Here is a 12,487-nt window from a genome sequence, read left to right as displayed (position 1 = left end):
AGTAAACATGAAGGGGAGAGGAGGGGGGAGGGGGAGTCACTTTAACAAGCGATTGTAGTTTCAAATTGCTTTTTCTATGCACTTTAATATCTAAGTTTGATTCTAGAGTCCTTCTATCTGTCTCAAACACACACAATGTTTCTTGCATATTTTGTTTCCTGAAGTTTGTAAAGCATTTATCGCAGATGGTGTGTTTTTGCAGGGTACCAAGATACAAGGTCAAAGACCAATTTGACAGATAATACCTCAATCGAATTTTACAGAATGCAGTGTCTTGGAGTTGGCTATCGCACAACAGGGTTTGACAAACGAGCCAGTACACAAGCCTATGTTTGACATGTATCATGATCAAGAGGAATACGTGTTCCTGAAAGACGTGTCCGTTAAGAAGGTGTCATTGCGAGTTGAAGTAGCCGAGAAGAAACGCCGTCAGCGTCGCCAACAACATGGCGCCCGCGTTGAGCAGCTGCTTGGCGTTATCAGTCTCATCAAGACTGGTTAGTAGTTTCCGTTGCGCTCGTCTCTCCTCCTTGGTCATGTTTGTTTGGGATGCTTGTTGAAACCCACATAGCCAGCTGATGACTTGTCTGCAGCCTCCTGCAATGAGCAGAAATATACGTTAATATGCGTTTCATTTTACGGAAATGATCAACAGTTAATATGTTCTTACATCAAACTCAAAGTACGTCCCTTTGTTGTGGCAGAGACCATATATGGTCTCTGGTTGTAGTCCTTTTGTTCTAAGAATCCCGGATCTAACCTGGAATGCGAAAACATTTCTCCTGTCCAGTGATATCATCCAAGCGGTAGGTTTCTACGTTGTGAAGTGAAGCGGGCGTTAACGGGGATTATTGCACTTACAATGCAACGTGTATATGCGTGGTTGCTTGTACTAGTCATGCACCCGTATTACAGTGCTACCCCATTGAGATACCATGGCCTAGTTTAACAAGGAATGGCGGAGACAGAGGATCGAGATAGTCCTTAAGTTCTCCGCCCCGACGTTCTATCCACTAGAGACCCGTGAAGATAAGGTTTAACCCTGCGCACAGCAATATTCCAGCTACATGAGTGATTGACTGAGTGAGTTTAGTTTTACGCCGCATTCAGCAATATTCCAGCTATATGGCGGCGGTCTGTAAATAATTGAGTCTGAACCAGACAATCCAGTGATCAACAGCATGAGCATCGATCTACGCAATTGGGATACGATGACATGTATCAACCAAGTCAGCGAGCCTGACCACCCGACCAGTTAGTCGCCTCTTACGACAAGCATGGGTTACTGAAGGTTCATTCTAACCCCGACCTTCACGGGTCCAGATTTTTAGGTGTATTAGATATGCATGTGTCCATTAAAACTACATGCCAGTGAGATTAGTGTATAAGTGTATTAGATATGCATGTCAACGTCCATTAAACTACATAGATGCATTAGATATGTATGTCAATGTCCATTAAACTACATGCCAGCTTTTAGATGTATTAGATATGCATGTCAATGTCCATTAAAGTTCATGTTAAATGTATGAGAAATGTCCGTCAAACTACATTTAGTACATGTAAGTTACATAATCGTGTTAGTTAGCATGTCAACCAGACAATCCAGTGATCAACAGCATGAGCATCGATCTACGCAACTGGGATACGATGACATGTATCAACCAAGTCAGCGAGCCTGACCACCCGACCAGTTAGTCGCCTCTTACAACAATCAGGGGTTTGACGGAAGTAAATCCAATCTATGTGAAATTAACAGCCGAAAGTGCTGCAGATGATACCACACCCATATCCTACCATTGTTGTTCGTGGTGCCTCTGTGACTAAATTCCACCTCAGTCCCCGCAGTAAACGTCTTTTCCTCTTCGACGTCGGTTTCAACATGTTCTTCTTTCTTCATTACAGTACTTTCGTCGGTGTCCGGCGTTTCCTGATCTTCGGACAACTCCGGGTCCTCCTTATGTCTCGTCCACCACGTCACACGACGTAGCTGCAACACATGATGTTGATGTCGTCAAACTGATGGAATAATTAAAAAACAACACAGTATTCGGGCACATAGTTTCGTGTACAGTTTATACTATTCATTCGCTCAGACATATTTTGTCAATCGGTATGCTGTACTTCCCTATCCGATGAGTCTCTTAATGCAAAGTTAGAAAATTGTGTGTGGACAACCCACGTCACTGCTTACATCGTAAAGACGGACTATGTCATTCCCTTGACATTTCCTGGGTTGCCGCTTTGCCGCCCAACAAGTCGTGGACACTCAGTCACTCGTCATCCTGGACATAGATATTCGAAGCTGTCCTAGTGTTAAGATCGTCGTAAGTGCCATACATAAAATAAACTTACGACTATCTTAACTCTAAGAGAGCTCCAAAAATCTTAGCCTAGGACTCCTTATTCAAAAAACGCTCACATTTCTGTCATGTATACAATCCGTTTTGTGATCGTGTAGGCGTTGTGTGAAACCAACTTCCCTCCCTCTGAGACAATGAACCCGAAAAAATTCTCCCCAGCCTGGTTAAGGTGTTCAAACACGACCTAACACTTTCTCACCCAGAAAGAGCACATTTCTGTTGTGCATTTACGCGATCTATAAATTATTGTATTATTATTATTATTTGACGCTTGACACAATTGGGTATCAAAAGCTTTTCTTTTGCATAGGGTTTGGAACAGGGCACACGTGAAATCATTTCAGATCAGATAGGATTTTTGTCACTCTATAACCTTTTCCGGAGATCTTGGCTCAGTTTTGAGACTGACGATGACGATGACAAAGGACGACACAGCCGCCAGGATCAGGGCGAAGTACAGAAAGTGGACATCTTTCAAGATGGCGGGTCTATCGTCTGCTTCCCCACTTCCACAGAGCGGCGCGGGGAAGATGAACTCCAGACACAGCCGAGGCAGACCAACCGCTAGTCCAACCATCAGACCCCAGAAGGCACCCTGTTAGGAGGTATCGGATTTAATTTCGAACAACACAGTTTTAAACAATATGTTTAAGAGTTAGTGGTGAAGAACTGATGGCTTCTTCATAACCACTAATCTATTGCTAAGCGGACGTTATTGTACTGACGTAAAGGGGGATTGTCTTTGGATGACGTTCTTGCACAAAATACGGCATGCAGTCAGCCCACAAGACGTCATATATACACCTGGAACTTAATTAAGCACCCCCCCTATTTTCTGGATGATGAGAAACAAAACTGGCTGTAACTCTTTCACTATTCCAAAGATAGTGGAACCTTAGCTATTGTGAAACATACGATCTATTGGCAAATGAACAACAAGACAATGATTCCAATTCGTGTTGTTTTAATAGCGTAACCAATGTGATTTGGTCACTATTGATTTTTGATGAAAACAGTCACTGAACAAGTATGGTCGTAGCATTGTCAATGACTGACTATTACAAGAAATGATGCACAAGGAATGTCACATGTTAACATCTGATGGGTCTGGCATCAGTATCGGGTGTATCCCCCACGTGCTTGGATGACAGCTTGAATCCTCCTCCTCATGCTACTGGTAAACCTTCTGATATCATCAAGTGGCAATTACCGCCATTCTTCATGCAAAGCAGCTTCCAGCTGTGCAAGATTCTGGAGAGGGGGTTCTCTCAACCTCACACGGCATCCAAGAAAGTCCCAGATGTGCTCCAAAGGATTCAAATCGGGGCTCATTGCTGGCCAAAGGTAATGTCATGATAGCCTCATTCTGGAGATGTGCGGTCACAGCACGTGAACGATGCGGCCTGGCGTTGTCGTCCATGAATATCGGGTGAGTAGCCAACGGGTGGTTGTCAAAGTGAGGCACGACAACTGGATGGAGAATATCCCGGATGTACTGCTGACCATTAAGATTTCCTCGGACAGTCACCATTTGAAGTTTACAGTCGTGTGAAAGACAACCCCAGGTCATAACCGATCCTCCACCATAAGGAACAGTAGGGTGGATATTCCTGGGCACGTAAGCAGTGTTTTTATGCCTCCACACTCTCATTCGACCATCTGTAACGTGGAGGAGGAACCTGCTCTCATCTGAGCAGTGGACCCTCCTCCATGTCCTCAGGTTCCACTGCCGACGGGCCATACACCACTCCAGACGTCGTCTCTTATGGAGATCAGACAGAGCAGGGCGTTTGATGACTCTTCTGGACCTCATACCAAGTGCCCTAATGCGATTTCTGACGGTTCTGGTGGATAATTGTCTGTAGGGTAACCACAGGCGCTTCAAAACCGAACTTGTGGCAAAGGGTTCTCGCTTTACCAGACGTGCCAGGCTGCGATCATCACGGGCCGTTGTCTTCCTGGGTTGTCCAGGCCTTGGACGATCTCTCACATCTCCTGTCATCTGATGTTTTTGGACAAGTCGGCTGATGACCGAGTGACTGTAGCCCAGTTGTCGTCCAATAGCTTTGAAGGACATGCCTGTTGCATGCATGCCGACAATTTGCCACCTTAGTGCTTCAGAAAGTCTTCTCCTCGCCATTTCAGTATTCATTAATGGAAACAGTTACATATTTGTCTGCTTTCATACCCATAAATTGCATGTCAGAGAAACTGAATTTTGGGAAAAGTGTGGGTTGGACGCTTCACGTCCCCATGGATGCGTTGTGACGATTGCACAGGAACTGAAACACCTTTTTAGACTACTAGAGATGTGTTGTAATACAGAGATATCATTCATGTTTAACGATGGTTCACATTTGCTCTACTATCATGAAATATATCAGGGGGTGCTTAATTAATTTCCAGGTGTATAGAACACAACACACAACACACATCAAACGTTCATGAACCATGGCGCGAAGTACAGCGCAATATTCGCCTAACGCCTATGACTCAGAAAGCCATGGCCTCGAAAATCACTTGTATGTCTTGTATAGTTCAATGCAAACAAAACATTCATGACACAAGACTCCTTGTACAGTACAACACTCGTCCAACAACTATGGCCCAATCGACAATCACTTATGATGCAATATATTGTATTGTACAACATTAACAAAACATTAATGACACATGACACCATGTACAGCATAACGCTTGCATAACACCGGCCCAATCAGTAATCACTTGTGACATTCATGACACAAGACGCAATGCACAGGATAACATAAGCCACAGATTACCAAATACTCATCTGTCTACATGTATTGAAACCATACCCAATCAGTACTAAGTTAACAAGACAACAGTAGACTGAAACAAACCGGCTCTGTTGTTCTCTTCCAGAACATGCCCAGTAGAAACACCATAGTCCATGGAGGTGCAGTGTAAGCGGCTGTCGCTTGAAGGTAAGCCCAGAGTTGTCCCCCCTGAGACTGTTGTAGTATAGGTAACCAGAGAATCCCAAACCCTGTCAATGCAATCACTGTCAGACGTCCAACCAGCATTAGTTCATTATTGGACGGGTTCTTCCTCAGATACGGCCAGATGTCTATCGTGAACATACTGCTGGCACTGTTGAAGATGGACGTCAGCGTGCTCATCTGGGCAGCCAGAGCCGCAGCCAGCATCAGTCCTCGCAACCCTGGTGAATAAATCAGAAGGTGACAAATTCATTTCACATCTGAGTCATGACATCATTGATGTCTGCCAGCATTTGAAGGGGTTTCCTATTTGAACTATATGTGTAACCGTGAATATTCCTTGATATTTCACTGATGAGATCTGTTGAATGCAGTTTTGCATGTGAAGTAACTTGTCAGACACCTACCTTCTGGCAGTATCCGGAGAACCAGTAGAGGGTAGGCAATGTTGCTGCACCCCGCCCTGTTTTGACACACAGCGTAACATGCTTCTGGGGATGCACAGGCAACTTCATCTGCAATGTAGGATTATGTTATCATTTTGTCGGCGAGAGCGAAGGGCATTCACTCACTCGTTGGGTACAAGTACCTGGCTAACCTGCACACTGACCCTCTTTTTGGAAACAGTGGTTGGTATTCCTGCAAACTATCTAAGGTAAAACAGGTAGAAGTACATGTACACTATCAAGGGGAACAGCGGTACATGTCTGTACACTATTTAGAAGAACAGAGGTACATGTACCTCAACACTATATAGGTGAACAACGGTACACGCACCTGCACACTATCTAGGGGAACAGCGATAGGTATTTCTGCAAACTATCTACGGGAACAGCGACACATGAATCGCACACTATCTAGGGGAACAGAGACACATGAACCTGCACACTATCTAAGGGAACATAGGTATATGTACCTGCACACTATCTAGGAGAACAGCGGTACATACACTATCTAGTGGTACATATACCTGGGAAGAGCACCCTGCTAATCATGCCAGGAAGGATCCACAAGAAGAACGGTGTGATTTTAAGGGTAGCAGCAAAGAGGGAACCTCCCTTGGCGTGCTCCATATTCTTAGCTGACAGCGACCTCTGGACGATGATCTGAGACACACGAGTATTCCATGTGATGATAATTACAAACACAAAACCTATTGGTCCATCGTACATAAAAACAATAATAGTCATACGAACATATCGGGCGTTCTTTATCTTTGGAGTAATTAGAAATATGAAATAGACGTTTGAAACTTGAACATTAAAATAAAGTAGTTAAACATTCAGCCAAGGATGAAGTCTACTGTCTCTGAAACTCAAACCAGAACAACTTGCAATGCACATCTGCTCATGTATATAATTTGTTTCGTGTATCTGCATATATAATCATGTAGCTTTTCGTCGTTTAGGTGAGAAATTGCGTTTAACACTGATATACATATCGTGCACTTCTATGGGCCAAAGAAACGACACCATTGGAATTAGATTTGACCAACATATTACAAGTGTCATCAAAATGTAACTCGGTTGGAAATAGTAACATAACAAAACACTAGTACGCATATCAAATTATACTTAACCATCGAACACCCTTTCTTGTTCCAATCAATCACCAACAAATATGGGTATATACTTTCTTTTGTCCGTCAGTTTATACAGAAATAGTGAGGGAGTGAGTTAAGTGTTACTCCGCACTCAGCAATATTCCAGCTGTATGGTAGCTGTCTGTAACATTCGAGTCCCGTTAGTCGCCTACGACACGCATGGGTTACGGGTCTTACCCAAAAATACATGTTCCCACTTTCCTTCTAAAACGTGAACCCGTGAAGATCCGGGTTAAAATTGATCTTCAGTAACCCATGCTTGTCGTAAGAGGTGACGAAAGGGATCGGGTGGTCAGGCTCGCTGACTTGCTTGACACATGTCATCGTATCCCATTTGCCTAGATCGATGCTCATGCTGTTGATCACTGGAGTGTCTGGTCTAGACTTGATTATTCACAGACCGCCGATATATAGCTGGAATATTGCTGAGTGCGGCGTAAAACTAAAGTCACTGACTCTAAATGTGAAACACTTGACATAAATATGAATAGTGGTATTCGTGAGACGTCATGAGACGCTGTTCTACTTGAAGTCACCTGGTCACTGCACCACACCCATAGTCCAAGAATGCTCAACCCTGTCAGGGCCCCTGGCCAGGGGATATCTCCTGTGACAGGATGGCGCCATATTTGGAATGAGTCGTTCCGGGGAAGTCCACATGAATACAGGGATGTATTGGAAAACGTATACTCTGCCGCTGCCAACTGGTACTTTTCGTGCAAGCCCTCGAATCCACCAACTTTAGTGAGGCCTGGGATATTATACGTTAAAAATGATCAATTGTAAGCTGAAAATGTAATACCATTGAAATCATTTAAATTTGAAGAGCCAGTTTTAGTTTCAGTTTTATCAAAACGGACATCTCAAAATAAAATATGTCGGAGGTCGATTTCCAGGAAAGTAGAGAAAGGTTCCATTAAATTGTCTTGACAATATCACTTAAAAATAAACACTGATCAATATTCTTAAAGGCCGATTCAGTAAATTCGGCTCTGGCTACTCTTACTCATGCTGTTTGCATTGTATAAAGTATCAAATGTAAAAATGTTATATATTATATTATAAATTTGTATTACTATAGAGAAGACTACGGAAGCGCGAAGTCGTAGGGGAGACCTTTCGAAAAACTGAACGTTAAACGTTATATGTTGTTAAAAGAGCGTTTTGACTATCCTAAGTAAACCAAATGATTGATTGATTCGGCCATATCCGGACACGCGCGTTTTACCAAATTTGTTCAGGTTTCAGACAAGGCTCCCTCTGTGATTTCCTTGCACATTAAGCTGACACGCCGTGAATACAGTTCAAAGCTGCATGAAACCCAACTTACTCACCCTTGCCCAGCTGCCAATGTTACGTCTCTGCAGCGTTGTTATGCACCTACCTGCACTGCTATATTTTATTATTATATCATATCAGCGTTGTAAGAATAATTTTACTTTGTGATAACTTTGTATTTTACGTTAGGGTGACGTTGTATTTTACTTTTTGGTTACGTTGTATTTTCCTTTGTGGTAACGTTGTATTTTACTCTGGGGTAACGTTGTATTTTACTTTGTGGTAGCGTTGAATTTTACTTTGTGGTAACGTTGTATTTTACGTTGGGGTGACGCTGTATTTTACTTTGTGGTAACGTTGTATTTTACGTTGTGGTAACGTTGTATTTTACTTTGTGGTGACGTTGTATTTTACGTTGTGGTAACGTTGTATTTTACTTTATTGGTAACGTTGTATTTTTCTATTTTACGTTTGATGGTAACGTTGTATTTCATGTTCTTTACTTTGTGGTAACGTTGTATTTTACGTTGTGGTATTGTTGTATTTTACTTTGTGGTAACGTTGTATTTTACGTTCTGTGATGTTCTATTTTACTTTGTGGTAACGTTGTATTTTACGTTCTGTGATGTTCTATATTACTTTGTGGTAACGTTGTATTTTACGTTCTGTGATGTTCTATATTACTGTGGTAACGTTTTTACGTTCTGTGATGTTATATTTACTTTGTGGTAACGTTGTATTTTACGTTCTGTGATGTTCTATTTTACTTTGTGGTAACGTTGTATTTTACGTTCTGTGATGTTCTATATTACTTGATGGTAACGTTGTATTTTACGTTCTGTGATGTTCTATATTACTTTGTGGTAACGTTGTATTTTACGTTCTGTGATGTTCTATATTACTTTGTGGTAACGTTGTATTTTACGTTCTGTGATGTTCTATATTACTTGATGGTAACGTTGTATTTTACGTTCTGTGATGTTCTATATTACTTTGTGGTAACGTTGTATTTTACGTTCTGTGATGTTCTATATTACTTTGTGGTAACGTTGTATTTTACGTTCTGTGATGTTCTATATTGTATTTTACGTTCCAGGTGTTCTAACGTTGTATAACGTTGTATTTTACGTTGTTCTATGTGGTAACGTTGTTTTACGTTCTGTGATGTTCTACTTGGTGGTAACGTTGTATTTTACGTTATGTGATGTTCTGTTTTAACGTTGGTTGTGTGATGTTCTATTTTCCTTGGTTGCACGTTGTGGTAATGTTCTACTGTGCGTTGGGGAAACAGTATTACGAACATGTAGCGTTTGTAATGTTACGCGTTGATGTCAAACGTTTATGATAGTGCATAGGCATTGTCACAACTACGCGTTAAACTAACCCAACTGCTTAAACTAACCCTGTGTTAGAAGGTTGAAATACCTTGTGACAACGCTACCTAAAGACGTCCATGTATCTGTTACTTACTGGTTGCTGCAAGTACGGTCGCTCCGATCAGGAGCACAACAGTTTGTAGAGTGTCCGTATAGATCACTGCTGCCAGTCCTCCTGCAAACACATAGTCACATTCATGCACTTACCACATTGCTTCTAATAGTTGTTGTTTGAGCGGTAGGGTAGCCCAATGGTCAAAGCGTTGGATCGTCACGCCGAAGACCCGGGTTCGATTCCACACATGGGTACAATGTGTGAGGCCCATTTCTGGTGTACCCCGCCGTGATATTGCTGAAATATTGCTAAAAGCGGCGTAAATTCATAATCACTCACTCACTCTAATAGTTGTTAATTAGCCGGTCGTTTTCACTGAAATTAGTTCTAGCTGGAATAAAGCAAAAGGTTTTTTTTCTTTTTTATTGGTTCGATCCCCAGTTTGAAACATGTTCCCTAAAAGTATGAAGAAAATAAATTCCAATCTTATGTTAAATTATTATAAATGTAGCTCTATGTATTGAACTGTTTAAAACTACCAGGTCCCTATAATTAGCTCTGGGCCTCTATTACCACCTGGTTTGGAATCCTATTAGAAGAAATACGGTATATTTAGAAACTAAACAACGATTGTGTCTGTAAGTTACAAAGATCCATTGGAGGCCCAGCCGTCTAATGCAGTGCTGTCTAACTAGCCGTGCACTGCCTACTCCCTTATCAGTGCCAGGATCTGCTGACCGTAGGTTGGATCCCAGTTAATAATAATAATACCAATGTGTCCATTTATATAGCCCCAAGTTCCACACTATGTATGCTCAAAGCGCTTACAATCAATAGCATAGCACATTATTAACCCGGACAAGCCAAGCCTGTTAGGTGTGCTAGAAGGTTATAGTCACATGACTTATTCCACCGGGTACCCATTTTCTGCTGGATGAACCGTTCAACCAAGAGTATGATAATTTGTCTTGTAGTTAGTATGCGTTTTATAATTTTGGAGAGTATATGTTACTTATCTAAGTTTGATATCGATCATAATGATTACAATTTTGGATTATTTTAATTATATAACTTTTACCAATTATTATGTTCCGCAGTGCGAAAGTTGATCAGTTGAGCTCGTTAAATCTCTACAATCAACAAAAAAAACCGTGATGCGGTCGATGTGACACTGACCTAAGACGGTGTAGAAGGCTGTTACTGTCAGTATACCGGTGACGCAGTAGTACATGTTCCATCCGAGTAGTAGCTGTATAAACAACGCCCCCGTGTAGATCTCAGACTAAAGGAAAAACAGAGAAAGGTAAACAGGGCACATTCGTGAAACATCCACTACACTACTGCTCACAACTACCTACCTCTTTCTCATTTATTATTGTTCATCTATCACTTTGGTCGGGTATCGCCAGACAAACAATCGCCGAAGAGATTAGTGCTTGTGAGTAGTAGTGTATGTTATAGTAACTGACTATATTTCACCAAAGAAGTACTTGTTAGTTGCCGACGAGCAATAGAAGGTTTTAGGAAAGCGAGAGAAGGTTTAAAATGTCTGATTACAATAAAGGTCGCCATGTGCCATGCAAACTGTTGCACCATGTAGACTGGCTCCAGCATCTGTTGAAACATTACTTATATAAATATGGTTATATATAATTATCATATTTATTGTTATGAGGTACTGTTATTCACTGAAATTGTCTTACGTTGTCCAGCATAGCCTGTTCTTGTGGTGAGTAAGAGAAAATCCCCGAACTTTGGACAGATATTTTTACACTGTCATTTGAACATACGCGTGCGTGTGTAGATAGCAGTGTAGATTAATCCAGTTTAGTATATACATAAATGTCAGTGTAGATTATTCATCCAGCTAGTATAGACATTTCTGGAAGGGTGAGTGAATGAGTTTAGTTTTACGCCGCACTCAGCAATATTACAGCAATATCACGGCGGGGGACACCAGTAATGGGCTTCACACATTGTACCCATGTGGGGAATCGAACCCGGGTACGTCGTCGGCGTGACGAGCGAACGCTTTAACCACTAGGCTACCCCACCGCCCCTAGAATTTTAGGAAATGGACGTCAGTGTCCATTAAAGTACGTGCCAGTTTCTTAGCTGCATTAGATATGCATGTCAATGTCCATTAATGTACATTAATGGAAGATGTATGAGATATGTCTGTCACAATTCATAAAAATGCATGTCAGTTATCTAATTGTATTTATTAGCATTCCAATGTCAATGTCAATTAGCATGCCAGTTGTTTAGATATAATAGATATGCATGTCAATGTCCATTACAGTACAAGTCAGTTATTTAGTTGTATTAGATATGCATGCCAATGTCCATTAAATACAGGAACGCTTTAGATGTATTAGGTATGCATGTCAATGTCCGTTAAAATACATGCCAGTTATTTAGTTGTATTAGATATGTATCTCAATGTCCATTAAAATACATGCAGTTATTTAGTTGTATTAGATATGCATGTCAATGTCCATTTAAGTACATGCCAGCTTTTAGATACATTAGATATGCATGTCAATGTCCATTAAAGTACATGCCAGCTTTTAGATGCATTAGATATGCATCTCAATGTCCATTAAAATACATGCCAGCTTTTAGATGCATTAGATATGCATGTCAATGTCCATTAAAATACATGCCAGTTATTTAGATGTATTAGATATGCATGTCAATGTCCATTAAAATACATGCCAGTTATTTAGTTGTATTAGGTATGCATCTCAATGTCCATTAAAATACATGACAGTTATTTAGTTGTATTAGATATGCATGTCAATGTCCATTAAAGTACATGCCAGCTTTTAGATGCATTAGAAATGCAT

General features: G+C 41.2%; 1 protein-coding gene across 1 annotated transcript in view; it reads right to left on the bottom strand.

Moving 5' to 3' along the window:
• Nucleotides 1–394: 394 nt before the first annotated feature.
• Nucleotides 395–12,487, bottom strand: part of LOC124277541 (sodium/glucose cotransporter 4-like) — a 31,901-nt gene continuing 19,808 nt past the window's right edge. Inside the window, exons 6-14 of the mRNA XM_046713250.1 lie at nucleotides 10,815–10,920; nucleotides 9,678–9,758; nucleotides 7,466–7,680; nucleotides 6,297–6,432; nucleotides 5,734–5,841; nucleotides 5,228–5,547; nucleotides 2,737–2,958; nucleotides 1,798–1,990; nucleotides 395–597 (exon numbers count right to left, since the gene is read on the bottom strand). Coding sequence (XP_046569206.1) covers nucleotides 395–597; nucleotides 1,798–1,990; nucleotides 2,737–2,958; nucleotides 5,228–5,547; nucleotides 5,734–5,841; nucleotides 6,297–6,432; nucleotides 7,466–7,680; nucleotides 9,678–9,758; nucleotides 10,815–10,920 — 1,584 coding nt within the window. The remainder of the gene's footprint in view (nucleotides 598–1,797; nucleotides 1,991–2,736; nucleotides 2,959–5,227; nucleotides 5,548–5,733; nucleotides 5,842–6,296; nucleotides 6,433–7,465; nucleotides 7,681–9,677; nucleotides 9,759–10,814; nucleotides 10,921–12,487) is intronic.

Source organism: Haliotis rubra, unplaced genomic scaffold, assembly GCF_003918875.1.
Source record: "Haliotis rubra isolate DU_JTF1 unplaced genomic scaffold, ASM391887v1 Scf223, whole genome shotgun sequence".
Lineage (NCBI taxonomy): Eukaryota > Metazoa > Mollusca > Gastropoda > Lepetellida > Haliotidae > Haliotis > Haliotis rubra.
Note: the sequence above shows the minus strand (reverse complement) of the source record. Positions and strands in the feature narration are given on the sequence as shown.